This window comes from Danio aesculapii, chromosome 4 (genome assembly GCF_903798145.1).
Source record: "Danio aesculapii chromosome 4, fDanAes4.1, whole genome shotgun sequence".
In the NCBI taxonomy this organism is placed as follows: domain Eukaryota; kingdom Metazoa; phylum Chordata; class Actinopteri; order Cypriniformes; family Danionidae; genus Danio; species Danio aesculapii.
The window spans coordinates 15,632,383-15,650,080 of record NC_079438.1 but is presented as its reverse complement, the minus strand read 5'-3'; the positions used below and the strand labels follow the sequence as shown (position 1 = coordinate 15,650,080).

Below are 17,698 nucleotides of genomic sequence, written 5' to 3'. Positions count from 1 at the left end.
GCCAACTTTGCTTAAACCATCAAATCTTAACACTCATACAAATAACAATTTACAACAGCCTACAGTTTACTTTGGTTTTATTGGGGATACAGAGAAGGTATTAGGATATTCAGTTGAAGTTATTCTCAACACTGTAAAGTGAGCAGTACAGGCAACTGTAACAGGATGACTGCATTCAATCACAGTTTTTTAGCACACAAATAGCCCAATGCGGTTGAACAGCCCAGATTGTTCCAGCAACGCTTTGCTGTAGGATAGAAAGAAAAAAAAAATAAATAAAATTGAATTGAGATCAGCAGTGGAAATGAATGCACATATACATACAACGACAGCTTCAATCTTTTTATAAAATGAGGCCCCTCCCGTTTCTTTATAAAAAAGTTAAACCTCTAAAATGACCACTCACATGTCCAATTGATCTCCAAGCAGTTCTCGTTCCCCTTACTAGGCTCTCCTGAGCACCAGTTGGTATAACTAAACCTAGATCCATCAGTCCACAACCACTGTCCATCCTGAGTAGAGGAAAATCTGATTTATTAGAAGTTATTTAAAAAAAGAAAAAAAAATATATTAAGGCTTATGCCTACTTGTTCACCACCATGACCACCAATCCAGCAGCGCGTGGAAGCAGGAACCAAACTCAGCAGAAAAATATTGTCTGCTTTCTTATGCACCGAAGCAAGATTCGCACCAAGACTTTGACAGTTTTTCTGAAGGAGACACAGGTTGTTTGTTTATAATCACTTAATTGCCAAAAGTTTGTAAGAATTATAAAATGGCCTCTAACACATTACCTCTGCTGTGTTCCAGTTAACAGACGTGGAGAAAAACTTAAAGCATCGAGATCCAGAATTTTCCATCCACAGGGGCATTTCTCATCTTGGCCTATACAGCATACAAATACGGCCATCGTGATAATCCCAGAAAAATTACTTAAAATTAACTTGTCTGTCAAAGCTCTTTCTGATTGATTTAACTAAAAGAAACTCAGTACAAAAGTACATTCTGTAAAACCAAATAAGTGGCAAATAAAGATGCTTCAGGGCGAAAAACTTAAGTCAGCCTTCACATTTTTTAATTCTTTTAAATAATTATGTCTGATAAATACACCAATTATGAGGGTTTTGACAAATTGATTGGTTACCTGCTGCATTCCCCATGCAGAACAATAAAAAGCAGCAGAAATCTTCCCAGCATCATGACCTGAAAGTAACAAAGGTTCAGTGTCTGAATTAATGTTAAGAGGAAAACCCTTAGTAATAAAAATTGTTCAACAGCTGTGATTATTTAAGAAAATTAACAAAATCACCTTGGTGTTCAGATTGTTGCCTTCAGTGTAATTCAGACCAGACAAAAACACTTGAGTACAAAAAAAAAGGGTGCTGAGGAACTCAAATACACTCACTGATTAATAATACAGGTGATTCAGATTGAACTAAGCCTCGACACAGGTGAAGGAAATTAGTGGCAGGAACTGAAACAAAGGGAAACTTCCGGTGTGTTCCAAACGAGATATAAATGGCCCTCTGAAGAGCACACATATTCATTGTACATATCGCTGTCAATTTTACATTGTCCTGTTTTTTTTGGGAGTACGCTGTTGTATTTGCACTGTCTGTATTTTGCACTGTCGTTGTATTTGCACACTGTCTGTATTTTGCATTGTCGTTGTATTTGCACCGTCTGTATTTGTACTGTCTGGAGCCAGCATCTAAGCTTTTCACTCATCATAGCACACGTACTGCTGATGATGTGACAGTAAAAGTGATTTTGATTTGATTTAATTTGACTCTGAAGTAAAAACAAAAATGAGCACCTTGTTGAGTCCTACCGAAGTGCTCAAAACTGGACCCTTTGAAATTTTGAAGGGTAAAACTAATGGACACTTCAGACATCCATGATCCTTTGCACACTGAAGTTTGGTTTATTTTAAATGTATATATTACATATAATAATAATGAAAATACAAATGGCAATGACTGCAGGTCCTGAAGCACATTGGTAATGAAGTGAACATTTGCATGTTGCATTATTTGTTTACGAGACGTGTATATAGTATTCATTTTCCCCACCACAGTTAAAATTTTTAAAGTATTTTTAGTATTGTTTTAAACTGACCTAAAAAAGCCCAATAAAATTTTATTAAGATATTCAGCGAAGGTTTAATTTCAGAATATCATTTTTGTAAAGATTGTAATTGGTACAAATAAATGGAGTACAGATCAATGTAACTGAAGCAGAACGACTGCATTTGAGCTCAGTTTTTTACCAAACAAATATCCCATTGAGGTTAAACAGCCCTGATCGTTCCAGCAACGCTTTGCTGTAGGACAGAAAGAAAGAGAGAGAAAAGTTAAGTTACATTCTTTTGGGACAAATGAGGCATTTCATGTTACTGGGATAAACTTAACAACTGTAAATAATTCCTGAAACAAATAAATAAATAAATATTGCACTCTCACAGGTCAGTTATCTGCAAGTAGTTCTCAGTCCCCTTGTTAGTCTGCTTCATACACACATTTAGAGCATTACATTAAAGTCTTGACAAACAAATAAATCTTCTGCCTACCGGTTCACCATCATGACCACCAATCCAGCAACGTGTGGAAACAGTCACCAGACTCAGCAGAAATTAATACAAACAGGTCTGGAGGAAAATCAACCTGAGGGTTCTTTGAGGGATGTTATAAGCCATGTAGAGTAGACAATGTCCATTAAGGGGTCAGACAGTATATTTCAGGGATCTGAGTTCAGTAGAATGAAAATAAAAATTCATATAACATCTCATTTATTATTCAAACTTTTTAAAATTATGATTAGAATCTGACATTCGGTAATTGAAGATACCTTAATTCAGAGGTGGCAAACTCAGTTCCTGAAGGGCCGCAGCCCCGAACAGCTTAATTCCAACCCTGCATCTAAATTGACTTACTTTTGGGTTTTATGCATTTACAAGTCTTTTTACAAGAAAAGGGTTTTGAACACACATGGACCCAGTATCACAGACAAGGATTAGGGCTAGTCTAGAATAAACTTGAGTTGTCTTTACTGAAAGATAACTTGCAGTGAAATATCTTAAAATACAAACCGGTAATTGTTTTGGCCAAGATGCACAGTAATGTGTTTTTGTCAGTAATTTTATGAAAGCTGCTTAAAAACATTAATTTCACTAAGGCTTACCCCTGGCTTAAGCTATGCCTTGTCTGTGAAACTGAGCCCTAGTGTCTATTGGATTAGGCTATCGACTTCCAGGCCCCAGACCACATCCCCTTAAATATGATCATGCATTGACAGTGGTATGAACCATTATTTTAGGGGAGGAATTTTTTTTAGGAAGCAAGAATAAATTCATTAATTAGGAGGACTTAAACCCATCCTAATAGAGCTTGGTGCAGGCCTACTGCTTTTCTCAAAAAAAAAAAAAAAAAAAAAAAAAAAAGGGTTGAACTACCTCAAGCGGTTCCAAACTTTAGGAGTTTCTGTTTTGTTAAACACGACACATTTCAGAAAGCTGAAAACCTGTAATCCGTTTCATGTCAAAAAATAATAAATAGAAAGAAATATTAATAATTAAAATATAATAATAATGTTCGCATAGCAATGGTATTATGACATCACCAAGGCTGGATTTACGAGAGTTGTGCACACCTAACAAACATTAAAACACCATGTCAGTGCCACGCAAGCATTTGATTTACCTGAATTGCAGTGTAACTTAAGAGCATTAAGGCAGTCATCTGCTAGTATATATTATTTAGGGCACAAAAAACTAGAATTACATTGTAGATCAGCAATTAAATGGTCATGTCATATGAAATTATTTTTTATTTATTAATTTTTTAAACTTAAACAGAGGTTCTTCATCTGCAAACTGATCTCGAGGCATAGAAATGTAGATTGTTTTTTTTTTCAGTTTCTTTTTGGAAAACAGGACAGCAGTGTATGGTCTTTTGAATAGTTCCATTTAGTAGTCCCTCTCCTTCCTAGGGTAAGTGGTTTTCCCCTCTTTACAATAATTGATGATTAATTACAAGAATTGGCAAAATTTGGTAGTTCAGTTGACAGTGCGTGGCTGCAGACCTCTGTGCAGTGCAAACTGCGCTGCATCCAATGCTTTTAAAGAGCTCACCTAACCCTTATAGTGACATTACTACCCTCCATTTGAGTGCATAATGTCTGATATTGCGTCGCTGAGTGATGCAATCTCAGCTTGCATCATAAAGAGTGCATCCAGATACTATTGGCTGCAGCAGGCTCAGGCAACCTGTTGGATTGCTTGGCCCTGATGCTGCCCTCCGTAACACTTCTACGGTTCCAGCGGTTACACCTCCACCATGTGGTGTTACACATTTGTTTTCATGCCAGGATGATCGACGGTGCCCAAAACTTAAATGGCAAAAAATCAGGTTTGGCCATCGATGAATGGGTTGAGGAGGCACAGACATGCATGAAGTTTGCATTTTATAAATCGATAGCAGATAAGCTTTTTAAATTGATCATTTGTAAGGAGAGGCCAGAGAAGAGATCAGATACCGTTCTGATCTAGAAACGCAGGGATCCTGACAAATCAAAAAGGCATTGCGTGATGTCTATGGTTGCTTTCAGTCGTATGTTGCCCTTGCATGAAGCCTTTTCTAGAAAAGCAACTTGAGGGTGAGAACTCTTTTATGCAGTGTTCACACTAGATGTGGAACGCGCGTCAAATCGGGAGTAATTTAAATGTTAAGTCAATGCAATGCAACGAATAGACATCCAGCGGCACGATACGCGTGACACAAATGATGTGAATTGCATACGGTGTAAATGGAGGATTTTGCACGTTGGAAGCGCTTAAAAGCTGCGGTCAACACTTGTCTTTTCTTCCCATAGACTTCCATTCATACGCACGTGAATGCATCAGACCGGAAACACAAGGTCATGCGTCAAGTTTCGCATGTTGCTGGCGTGCAAAGTTCAAGCTTGGTGAACTCTGACCTTGTTTAATCCCGCCCCTTTCGCAGCACCATACAACAGAAATTTCGCACAGACAAAGCCTAGTGTGACCATAGCTTAACACGCAATATGCTGGAGTTTAAAAAAAAATAAATATCTATACTTCGGCGAACATTCGTGCTGCATTAACCAATCAGGAGCTTGCTCTTGAGGGGGTGTGATTGTGACATACTGCCTGTTGTTAGTGTCCCGGGGAAGGTCTTCCAGCCGATGCCGACAAAGTTCATCAAACTGGGCTCATCTCAGTCAGAAGCACTTCTGAAAGCCTCCATTATTCAGATTAAGTATCTGGAGGAGTTTGAGCTCACAGAGCTGGATGCACCTCTGAAAGGATCTAGTGGACTGAGACACAGCCCTACGCTGTTTTTCAGCCTTCATTTATATTAAAAAAAAAAAAAAAAAAAAAAAAAAGGCACATAAACACTTATTTTCTCAAAATCCATGTTAGCCATTTAGCAACAAAGCTATAGTCACTAGGCAGACAGAAGCCATGCCCATGATGCGAATCCACAGCTGTTCTGAAGAGAATTTCATGCACAAATGAGGAGTAAACTCAAGGGTTCATGTTTCTAATTTACACGCGTATATAGGTGCGATTAATCTGCGCCTGGTATGAACACAGCATTAGAGTATTCTCCTACACTTATTAGAAAGGGTTAAAGAAAGAAAAAAAAAAAAAAAAAAAAAACAGATAGTATTTCAAATAGCACAATATGAACACTTAATCTGTATCTCCAGCAACACCTGGTGCAAAACATATATCTTAAGTCTAAAGCCATTGTGTCACTTTCTCCCATATTACATCCACAATGCAGGGCTGCTCAAACAGATTTTCATCTGTGTGTCCACCGGACTACCAGCACCTTGGATGACATGTAATAGTATTAAATGGACAGCCTTCACAAAATCAGCCCAGTAAATACGGGGTGCCTCAAGGATCAGTTTTTAGGGCCTTTACTGTTTACAATATACATGCCTACCCTGGGAGACATTATTAGAAGACATGGGATCAGCTTTCACTGCTATGCAGATGATACTCAATTATATATTTCAACTAAACCTGACGAGACGTCTAATCTGTCCAAGCTAACTGAGTGTATTAAAGATGTTAAAGACTGGATGACCACAATTATCTTCTCTTAAACTCGAACAAAACCAGAATTATTACTTATTGGGCCTAAATCCTGTACACAGCAGATCTCACAACTCGACCTACAATTAAAGGGATACAAAGTTAGCGTTAGCTCTACTATAAAAGATCTGGGTAGTCATATTAGACAAGCAATTTAACTTTTAAAAATCATATTTCCCATGTTACAAAAACTGCTTTCTTTCATCTGAGAAATATCGCTAAGTTAACGAAGTATACTATCCATCTCAGATGCAGAAAAGCTAGTCCATGCTTTTATGACTTCTAGCTGGAACTACTGTAAGGCAACTGTTTTGCTGGCTGCCCAGCATCCTCTATTAACAACTTCAATTAGTACAAAATGCAGCTGCCAGAGTTCTTACCAGGTCCTAGAAAATTTGATCACATCACCCCAATTTTATCCTCCTTACACGGCTCTGCCTGTTAAGTTTCGTATTGAATTTAAAATATTGCTTCTTAAATATAAAGCTTTAAAATAATCTAGCTCCTGTTTTATCTAACCAATCTTCTGTCTCGCTACAATCCAACTCGCTCTTTAAGATCTCAAACTCAGGGCTTCTGGTAGTACTAGAATAGCAAAGTCGAGTAAAGGAGGTCGAGCCTTCTCATTTATAGCTCCTAAACTCTGGAATAGCCTTCCTGATAACGTCCGAGGCTCAGACACACTCTCCCAATTCAAAACTAGATTAAAGACCTATCTGTTCGGTAAGCATACACTTAGTGCACCACTTAGGGGGCTTCCACACAGGTTATGCATCTTGCTGATATACACTGTGAACATCAGCTACGCTAATTATTTTCTTATTCTCCATTTCCACCTGGGGATACTCTTCCCGAGGCCTCCAGTACTATGCAGAGTCATTGATTCGATCCAGACAACGACGAGATGATCCCAAGGTTTTCCATATCCTGGACGCTGCCTGGCCGAATCCTGAACAACTACTGCGATGGTCATGGAAGAGTGGAGAACATGAAGACTGTTTCCTGTGACGCTCCAGAGACAGACGAGTCTTCGCTGAGGCCAGCTTCCAGCCTCCGCCACTGAGACTGCAGCTCTGCAACAAGACGTTTGGCCACGGAGAAATTAAAATGGTCGTGCCCAACTGAGTCTGGTTTCTCTCAAGGTTTTTTTTCTTCACTTCCGCCTTTAGTGAATTTTTTCCCCTCTCCGCTGTCGCCACTGGCTTGCATGGCTCAGGATCTGTAGAAGCTGCGCATCGATGGATTTGCTCTTCAGTATTTGGACTCTCAGTAGTGATTATTAACCCACACTGAACTGAGCTAACTGAACTGAACTTAAACACTAACAAAACTGAACTACACCTGTTCCTATTTACTGGTGACCTTTTATGTGAAGCTGCTTTGACACAATCTACATTGTATAAGCGCTATACAAATAAAGGTGAATTGAATATTCTGATAACCACACCCTAAAAATTAACCATGTTTTACACACATACACCACAAGAGATGATTACATCGATTTAATTTATTGAAGCAGTTCAGAGCTGATGAGAATAGAATCTGAATTTAGCCCAATTATGGCTGCACACCACAGGTATCAACTCACAGTTTTCTGGCACAAATATAGCCTTGTGTACTTGAACAAGGTGTATTATTCCAGCAGTGGTTCGCTGAGGAAGGGGAATAAAGACAATTTTATAGATTAATTAAAAAATATATAATAATAATAATAAAAAAAAAGCCCTCTTACCTGTCCAGTTGATCTCCAAGCAGTGCTCTGTATTCTTGTTGTTAGGCTCTCCTGAACACCAGTTGGTATAACCAAATGGAGATCCATCAGACCAAAACCAATTTTCTGCCTAATGAGAGATCACCTCATGTGGATTAGTACTCATATTCTCAGACCAGTAACCCTACCAAGCATTGGTAAGCATTACCAAGAGTTGACAAGTTCACTGGTTACCTGCAGCATTCCCCATGGAGAAAATGAAAAGCAGCAGAAGACTACTCAGAGTCACCATCATGAACCTGAGAAATAATAAACAGGAAAATTCAGTGTTTGAACTAAAGTAAAGGGAAAAATTCAGAATATTAGAGTGGTTCAATAGCTCATGATGCCTAAATCACCTCAGTGTTCCGATTTAATAATTTCTGAAGAGTTTGTGAAGTTGCTCAATCAGCCCTGCTGTCATAAAGTGAGTACACAGACAAACAAACAAAATAACCAAGGCAAAAACATTAAACGTCTAATAAAGTAAACATTCACGAAACCAAACACAGAGACAGTAAATAACAACAGAAACCTGAAGAAAACCAAACCAGACAAAAACTAAAGGGTGTTGAGGAACTCAAATACACTCACTGATGAACTAATACAGGTGATACAGATTGAACTATCCTTTGACACAGGTGAAGGAAATTAGTGGCAGGAACTGGAACAAAGAGGGAAAAATGCAGAAACAAACGCAGAAAACACTAAAGCTGCGGTCACACTTGACTTTTCCTCCCATAGACTTCCATTCATACGCACGTGAATGCGTCAGACCGGAAACGCGGGGTCATGCGTCAAGTTTCGCATGTTGCTGCGGTGCAAAGTTCAAGCTTGGTGAACTCTAACCTGCGAAATCGCATCACTTGACTGCGTGAGACCAATCGAGGATCAAAACACGACCTCTCTGGGCAGAAATGTAAAACATGGAGCAATCGCTGGCTTTTTTAATGTCTAATCATCTTGTTTAATCCCGCCCCTTTTCGCAGCACCGCACGACAGAATTTCGCACACACAAAGCCCAGTGTGACCGTAGCTTTCAACAAGTCCCAAACTGTGACATCTGCTTTTATACTTGCCTTGATAAGTAAACCCTGATGATACAGAATTTCAAATAAATCAACACTATTCATAAATGGGAGAATGTGGATAAGACATGTAAATAAAGACATATCTGAATAAAAACTAAATATCTAGATACATATTTAAGCTATCATAAAATTATGGTGGACCAAAAGTGACACTTAAAAATAAAATGAAAAATACTGATCAATTTAATAATTCAAACATGTTAATCACATTAAAATGTGTAAAAAAAAATCACTGTTTTAAAATGTAAAAAAAAAGAAGAATAAAAGCATTTCAGCAAATGCTATTGTAAAATCTTTATTTAATATGTTTGATGTTTTGATTAATCAGTGGATTAAAAACTACGGTGGCTGAGAGATCTTAACGTGCTCAATTTAAATCAACACGTGCAATTACAAAAAACACCAGTAAATTATTAAAGATTTTTATCCATTTAACAGCACACATGCTGCAAATCCTCACAACGCACATGAAAACTTCACTGCATTTTCCCACAACGCAAACAAATTAATAAAACGTGCTGCATTTTCTCACAACACAAAAAGAACAGAACACAACGGAAACGTTTCAAGGGGACCCAAAAATGTGAGCGACGCCACTGTGCCATGACTATTCCTCAGTAAAGTTGTAGATGATCTTTGAAAGGTGAGTTTTTTGTTTGTTTATTTTAATATCCAATTCCTGTGTATTTAGTATTTTTAGCCTAAATAACCATAACCTAAATTGCCGGGTCCGTCACATTTTAGGGTCTCCTTGAAATATTTGCATTGTGTTGTGAGAAAATGCAACTCGTTTTTGTAATATGTCTGCATTGTGAGAAAATGCAACACTTCTTTTGAATTGTATGACAATACAGCATGTTTAAAAATGTGTTTACGTTGGGACAATTCGCAGTACATGTGCTGTCAAACTGATGAAGATCTTTTCTTAATTTGCTGGTGTTTTTGTAATTGCACGTTTTCTTAAATTGCAGCATGTTACGCTCTTTTGGTCATCGTAATAAACAATTTTGAACAGTTTTAACCATTTTTAAATGAATCTGTTTATTAAATATCATTTAAGAAATCAAATTACATATTTGTTCATGTAAAAGGGTGATTTAATATTAAAATGTACTCGATTAGGGATCAGAGCTCTAAAATACCTTAGGTATAAAAGTTGTTTAAACATTAATTTTTTTTAGAAACTCATTGCTTTAATATATATATATATATATATATATATATATATTATATATATATATATATATATATATATATAAAAACCACAGACACACAAAGAACATTGCTCACCAGCCACCACTGCTTAGAATCCAACAAATCTTATTACTACCACATTTACCACAGCATATACAATCAAGTTAGCTTTTATTGATTGGAGGTGTGATGAAGAGAATGTATTAGGATTCAAGTGAAGTCATACATATACAACAACATTGTAAAGACACTGGAAAAGTGAGCAGTACTGGAAAACTGTAACAGGATGACTGCATTCAATCACAGTTTTTTAGCACACAAATAGCCCATCGAGGTCGAACAGCCTTGATTGTTCCAGCAACGCTTTGATGTTGGGAAGAAAGAAAAAGAAACTAAGCGGTATCAGCGGTGATCATGCATGTTTGTACATGTATAATATCAACTTTAATCCTTTGACAAGATGAAGCATTTCAAGTTACTGTGTGAAGTTAGACCACTAAAATGACCAAACACACACATACACTCTCACTCACATGTCCAACTGATCTCCAAGCAGTTCTCGTTCCCCTTACTAGGCTCTCCTGAGCACCAGTTGGTATAACTAAACCCAGATCCATCAGTCCACAAGCACTGTCCATCCTGAGTAGAGGAAAATCAGATTTATTAGAAGTTATTTATATACACTGTAAAAATGTCTGTGATTTTAACAGTAAAAATCTGTACAATCTACAGTGAAAACCTGTTAAATGACTAACAGCTCATTTCAGTGCAAAATACGGTAAATAACTGTAACAGATCTAACCTTTGTTTTCGAGAAACTAATCAGAGTGTCTGAAATCTCACCATACACCCTGATTCACTAGTCCCTAAATTAGTCAATTAGTTTAGTCCACTAGACAGAGTGAATGACCACAAATAAGTGAATTGATGAACACCTGCAGCACACAACCAGAAATCAAACTACAGACACCGCCACAACCAAACCAACTGAATTAAAACAGAGGATTAAACAACTATATTAAATAACAGCATTAGCAGCTTCACTGATTACAGTTTGACTTCAATTCTCTCATATCTGCAAGAATATTTGATAATTAACAGAGGTTTATATTTTTATTGAAAATGTTTGATTTGACCTCACCATCATGGAGATCAGAGGCTGCATTAGTTGAGCTCTTAAACATTTTGACGGCTGAAAAATGTTTCTCTGGCTGTTATAACTGACTTTCTGAAACTCATCAGTTACAGCAAGACAAGACATGAAGTCTTTTATGTGCTTATTACAGAATTGATTATAACAAGTCACAACAAAATGTTGGAACTAATTGTAATTAATTTATGTCATGTTTGGACAGTAGTACAGCTTCCAGAAAGGTCAACAAACCATTATGATGAAATTAATCATTAGAGTTTCATTCAGAAAACCTAGAGTGCTTTAGTAACTTTTCTAAGACACACAGACATCAAGAATCAGGATATGAACCTCAACCATGGTTGCTGAAAAAAAAAAAGCTGCTTAATTCATTCATGCTGCAATGCATGCTGGGTGCCAGCATAGCACAAAAAAACTCCCAGCATGCATTGCAGCATGAATTAATTATGCAGCGTTATGCTCTTAACATTTCTTTCTTTAATTTATTTTGTTTTTGGGGTGTAATGTTTCAATATTTGGGGTGTAAATAAATATTTTTTTTTTTTGTTAGTCACCATTATTGATATTCAAAGACTAATTGTTGACATCTGTGTTTTCGAGTTCTGCCATAGTTCAAACGTTCTCATAATGGCTGGTGTATTTAGACCTGTTAATCTGTCATTGATTGCTGAAGTCTCAGTGGTTTCAGTTATGTATTGTATTCAATTCTCACACTAAAGATGATATTCAACAAGAATGCATGGGTGACTTTGACATGATAGTTAACCTCATCACACTTAATTTTATGTATGTTTGGGCTTTTCATGTTATGCAATTAGCGTGATTATCACTATTAATTATTGCAACCAAAGTAAAACCTATTTTGAATCAAGAAGTTGAAGATCCAGACTAAAACAGACTCTGTCTTCCATCATGGTGACTTCAAATGAACGACAGAAATTTCATTAAGAGCTTTTGTTCATGTGACAGACATATAGTCAGAGGTCAGTAATAAGTGAAGCTCCTGATGTTTGTGGAGTTGTTTAATGATCTCTGCTGAGCTCTTGAGAAATAAAAGTTTTATTGTGTAATTATTTTTATTAATTATTATTTTTATTTAGAGTTTTATTCAGTTGATTTCATCTTTGATTTTGGCTGTAATTTGTGTTATTTGGTCTTGTTTTTCTTTCCTTCAGTGATTCTGCTTGTTAACACTTGTTCATCAATAATTATTAATCCTCCTTTAATTAGACACGTATTTATCTCATTAACATCACTGTCTGAGTGTTCAACCCTCTGTAGTGAGGACACTAGTGAAGATTTTGCTCTGGGATTTGAGGGGTTAAATTGTTCGATGAAAAATACAGACTGTGGAATGTATTTTTAACAGAAATTCTGTAAACTAAATTTACGAATGTAAAATGTTAAAAACAGTAGATTACTGGCAACCACAGCTGCCAGTATTTTTTTGTAAAATCAGGAAAAACAACAGCAAAATACTGTAAAACATTTTTGTTTCACCATTGTGGAGGATAGTAGCATCTGTGTGCAAGTCCAAGATGAACTCAGAGAATCTGATGTTATGCTGCATCTTCTTTTGTTTAAAGGTAACTGTAGTTACTAATGCTGTGAAAGTCTGTTTGTTAATTAATCACACATGAACACAATAATGCATTAAATGACTTTATTTAAAAAGTTTTTGTAGTGAACTGATGTACGATGGTTCTCAATATGCTCAGATATATTACTTAGACATTTAAAATGTTGATTTTATTGCCAGTAAATGCCAATTAAAACGTAGTTGCTTTCTGCGAATATAAATAATTAACTCAAAGGTATGTAAATGATCATTGTATCAGTTAATGAATACAATTTTCTCTTGTTAAAAATACATTTTTCTGTAAAAAAAGAAAAATTCTGTATTTTTTACAAAAAAGTTCTGGCAACCATAGCTGCCAGTATTTTTCCGGAAATTTTACAGAATTTTTTTTACAGTGTAACTTACTTGCACCCTCTTTGTGCTTCGAAGCATGTTATGCCAAAATTGAGTGTCATCTTCACGAAAATAGTTGCAAAAACATACACGTACACATATGTGCCACAGTCCAGCCTCCATCAGTAAAGTAGCAACATATTTGACGAGGTGGCCTAATGGTTAAGGCGATGGACTGCTAATCCATTGTGCTCTGCACGCGTGGGTTCGAATCCCATCCTCATCGCTCAAATGCTTTGGCATTTGAGAGATCCCGGTAATTCAGTGGAAGGTGTATTACTCATTCCCTCTTAGCGTTTTGAAGGATGTTGCTGCAAAATTTAATGTCATCTGTATGAAAAGTAGCTGCAACTACGTACATATATGCCAAAGTCCAGCCCCATCAGAAAGTGGCTACATGCATGACAAGGTGGCCGAGTGGTTAAGGCGATGGACTGCTAATCCATTGTGCTCTGCATGCATGGGTTCGAATCCCATCCTCGTCGTTCATTTAAGGAAGCCCGGTGCTTCCGGGGAAGTTATCTTACTCGCACCATCTTCATGCTTCGAAGCACGTTATGGCAAAATTGAATGTCATCTTACGTATACACATATGTGCCACAGTCCAGCCTCCATCAGGAAAGCAAGAACATATGTGACAAGGTGGCCGAGTGGTTAGGGTGATGGACTGCTAATCGATTGTGCTGATGAGGTGGCCGAGTAGTTAAGGTGATGCACTTCTAATCCATTTTGCACTGGATGTGTGGGTTTGAATCCCATCCTCGTCGCTCATTTGCTCTGGTGTTTGAGAGAGCCCGGTGCTTCCGTGGAAGGTGTTTTACTCGCACCCTCCTAGCGTTTTGAAGGATGTTATGGTAAAAGTTAATCCAGCCTCCGGCAGGGATGGACGGCAAATCCACTGTGCTCCGCCTGTGTGGGTTCAAATCCCATTCTCGTCGTTCAATTGCTTTTGCATTTTAGAGAGCCTGGTGCTTCCATGGAAGGTTTCTTACACGCACTCTGCTTGCATTTGAAGAATGTTATGGTACAGGTTAATCCAGCCTGCTGCATGTTTAGGAGCTCAACGAAAGTTGCAACATGTTAGTGAAACAGAAGCACAGCTATCCTTTTCAACAGAACATTAAGCCTACTAAAAGGCTGACAAAAATTGCCAGAGCTGACTGTATTTCAAGTCATCTCAGCAAGGTATGGGTAAAGTTTTCAACCAGCAATGATCACACCTCGGATAGACCTCATAGGCTACGATATTGCCTCTGCGAAAGAATAGCTATGAACTCTTCTGTGTACCAATCTGGACATACAACGACAAGGTGGCATCAAACTTTAAACTGCCAGCAATCAGCCCTCTGGCACAATGAGTGCATGCTGTGTCAGCAGAACAGGGTATTGATTTGTCCAAAAATAATTACTATACATTGTTTCATTTTTACTTAAGAAAAGTATACACTGATTATGTGAATCTGGGAGAAGAGAATTGTGGGTAATCTGGTAAAGGGGGCGGAGTCACAACGCTGAACGGCAGAGAAAAGGGATGAGATTGGGATGTATTTATTGGGCTGTACAGGGATTGGGGTAAGGTAATGAAGAATGCAAGAGCACTGAAACCATATTTTGACAGAAATCCAAGGTCAGCTATGCTGCCGTTTTTAGACTCAGGCATTCTGTCTAGTTTCTCTCGAACAAAACCAGAAGAAACATGTTGCAGTTAATGTTGAACAATAAAGCCTGGTTTATACTTCTGTGTCAAGTGATCAGCGTGATCCACGGCGCAAGCCTTGCGCGTGAAACGCAAGCCTTATACTTCTGCGCACTGTTTCTGTTGCTCTGCAATACACTTCCGAAACGCTAGCTGGCAGTAGGTGTTTATGTTTCTCTGTGTTGAGTTTCTTCGCTGGTGTTTTTTTTTTTTTGAACGCTTCCTTAATGTGCATGTGGCTCAAATTCGCTCATTTTGAGGCAGGAACCAGTGGACGTGCAACAACTTTAATTAAAAGGTAAACACAAAACAACAGTCTCCATGCGGAGCTCCTTCATGGGACTCCACACTTTTTTTTTTTTCATGGGACTCCACACTTCACGCTCGTGAGGCTCTCACCTCCGCCCACACTCGTCAGCGCTACCAAGTCGACCAATCGCAGAGCTACGCGTACGCGTTACATTTTTTGAGAGGTGCGCGTCAATGTCGCCGACGGCCACAGCGAGGTGCTATGCAACTACGTGTAGGCTGCGCCGTTGCATACGCGTGAGCTTGACGCCGAGGTATAAATCAGCCCTAACTCTGGGGCACTGATCAGAGCTACTGATAAAGCTCCTTATGACAACCTTTATCTTCATCTTTTCTGTAAGAACATCCATTCGAGTCCCAAAAGTTAATCCTTTCTCTAGCACAACGCTGTGCTTACACGTGACGAGGTGGCCGAGTGCTTAGGTTAGTATGTTGTACTCTGCAAGTTCTGGTTTAAATCCCATCCTCATAGTTTCACTGTTTTGAGAGAGGCAACTGCTTCTGTCTAAGGTTTCTTACTTGCACCTCTCAGCGTCTTAAAGGATGTTTATGGCAAAATTGTATGTAATACTTAGCGAAAATAGCTGCAAAAACATACGTATATGCCATAGACCAGTCTCCATTAGGAGAGCACCTATATGCGTGGCGAGGTGGCTGAGTGGTCAAGGCGATGGACTGCTAATCCGTTTTGCTTTGCATGTGTGAGTTGAATTCCAGCCTGGTCATTCGTTTAAGAGAGCCCGGTGTTTACGTGGAAGGTAACTTACTTGCACCCTCTTCGTGCTTCGAAGCATGTTATGGCAAAATTGAGTGTCATCTTAACGAAAATAGCTGCAAAAACATACACGTACACATAAGTGCCACAGTCCAACCTCCATCAGTAAAATGGGAACGTATGTGACGAGGTGGCCGAGTGGTTAAGGCGATGGACTGCTAATCCATTGTGCTCTGCTCGTGTGGGTTCGAATCCCATCCTCGTCGTTCATTTAAGGGAGCCCGGTGCTTCCGGGGAAGTTATCTTACTCGCACCATCTTCGTGCTTCGAAGCATGTTATGGCAAAATTGAATGTCATCTTACCGAATATTTTTGCAAAATAGTTGCAAAAACATACATATACACATATGTGCCACAGTCCAGCCTCCATCAGGAAAGCGAGAACATATGTGACAAGGTGGCCGAGTGGTTAAGGCGATGGACTGCTAATTGATTCTGCTGATGAGGTGGCCGAGAAGTTAAGGTGATGCACTTCTAATCCATTTTGCACTGCATGTGTGGGTTTGAATCCCATCCTCGTCGCTCATTTGCTCTGGTGTTTGAGAGAGCCCGGTGCTTCCGTGGAAGGTGTTTTACTCGCACCCTCCTAGCGTTTTGAAGGATGTTATGGTAAAAGTTAATCCAGCCTCCGGCAGGGATGGACGGCAAATCCACTGTGCTCCGCCTGTGTGGGTTCAAATCCCATTCTCGTCGTTCAATTGCTTTTGCATTTTAGAGAGCCTGGTGCTTCCATGGAAGGTTTCTTACACGCACTCTGCTTGCATTCTGAAGAATGTTATGGTACAGGTTAATCCAGCCTGCTGCATGTTTAGGAGCTCAACGAAAGTAGCAACATGTTAATGAAACAGAAGCACAGCTATCCTTTTCAACAGAACATTAAGTCTGCTAAAAGGCTGACAAAAATTGCCAGAGCTGACAGTTTTTCAAGTCATCTCAGTGAGGTATTGGGTAAAGTTTTCAACCAGCAATGGTCACATCTCGGATAGACCTCATAGGCTACGATATTGCCTCTGCGAAAGAATAGCTGGAACAGCTATGAACTCTTCTGTGTACCAATCTGGACATGCAACGACAAGGTGGCATCAAACTTTAAACTGCCAGCAATCAGCCCTCTGGCATCAATGAGTGCATGCTGTGTCAGCAGAACAGGGTATTGATTTGTCCAAAAATAATTACTTATACATTGTTTCATTTTTACTTAAAAGAAAAGTATACACTACTTATGTGAATCTGGGAGAAGAGAATTGTGGGTAATCTGGTAAAGGGGGCGGAGTCACAACGCTGAACGGCAGAGAAAAGGGATGAGATTGGGATGTGTTTATTGGGCTGTACAGGGATTGGGGTAAGGTAATGAAGAATGCAAGGGCACTGAAACCATATTTTGACAGAAATCCAAGGTCAGCGATGCTGCCGTTTTTAGACTCAGGCATTCTGTCTAGTTTCTCTCCAACAAAACCAGAAGAAACATGTTGCAGTTAATGTTGAACAATAAAGCCTGGTTTATACTTCTGTGTAAAGTGATCAGCGTGATCCACGGCGCAAGCCTTGCGCATAGCCGTGCACTTATACTTCTGCGCACTGTTTCTGTTGCTCTGCAATACACTTCCGAAACGCTAGCTGGCAGTAGGTGTTTA

The 17,698-nt window shown here is 38.7% G+C and overlaps 1 protein-coding gene, 4 non-coding genes and 1 pseudogene across 5 annotated transcripts; 3 read left to right on the top strand and 3 right to left on the bottom strand.

Annotated features, from left to right (window-relative positions):
• Positions 1–66: 66 nt before the first annotated feature.
• On the bottom strand, positions 67–872 carry LOC130222708 (ladderlectin-like). Its single transcript, XM_056455236.1, has 4 exons — positions 795–872; positions 588–710; positions 407–512; positions 67–247 (listed from the first exon to the last, which is right to left on the bottom strand). The coding sequence occupies exons 1-4, from the start codon at positions 870–872 to the stop codon at positions 180–182; spliced, it is 375 nt and encodes a 124-aa protein (XP_056311211.1). The 3' UTR covers positions 67–179.
• A 12,556-nt stretch (positions 873–13,428) lies between these two features.
• On the top strand, positions 13,429–13,510 carry trnas-gcu (transfer RNA serine (anticodon GCU)). The gene has a single exon. It is a non-coding gene; the product is annotated as a tRNA-Ser (tRNA).
• Positions 13,511–13,687: 177 nt separating this feature from the next.
• On the top strand, positions 13,688–13,769 carry trnas-gcu (transfer RNA serine (anticodon GCU)). The gene has a single exon. It is a non-coding gene; the product is annotated as a tRNA-Ser (tRNA).
• Positions 13,770–14,409: 640 nt separating this feature from the next.
• On the bottom strand, positions 14,410–14,549 carry LOC130224221 (U4 spliceosomal RNA). The gene has a single exon (XR_008837289.1). It is a non-coding gene; the product is annotated as a U4 spliceosomal RNA (small nuclear RNA).
• Positions 14,550–16,188: 1,639 nt separating this feature from the next.
• On the top strand, positions 16,189–16,270 carry trnas-gcu (transfer RNA serine (anticodon GCU)). The gene has a single exon. It is a non-coding gene; the product is annotated as a tRNA-Ser (tRNA).
• A 654-nt stretch (positions 16,271–16,924) lies between these two features.
• Positions 16,925–17,086, bottom strand: LOC130224274 (U4 spliceosomal RNA; annotated as a pseudogene).
• Positions 17,087–17,698: the final 612 nt, after the last annotated feature.

Bases quoted from the DNA above. Each gene is read 5' to 3' on its own strand.
- LOC130222708 (XM_056455236.1), bottom strand. From the start codon at position 872: ATGCCCCTGTGGATGGAAAATTCTGGATCTCGATGCTTTAAGTTTTTC. The intron at 711-794 runs GTAATGTGTTAG...TGTCTCCTTCAG, and splicing joins TTAACTGGAACACAGCAGAG to AAAAACTGTCAAAGTCTTGG. The intron at 513-587 runs GTAGGCATAAGC...TCCTCTACTCAG, and splicing joins GTGGTCATGGTGGTGAACAA to GATGGACAGTGGTTGTGGAC.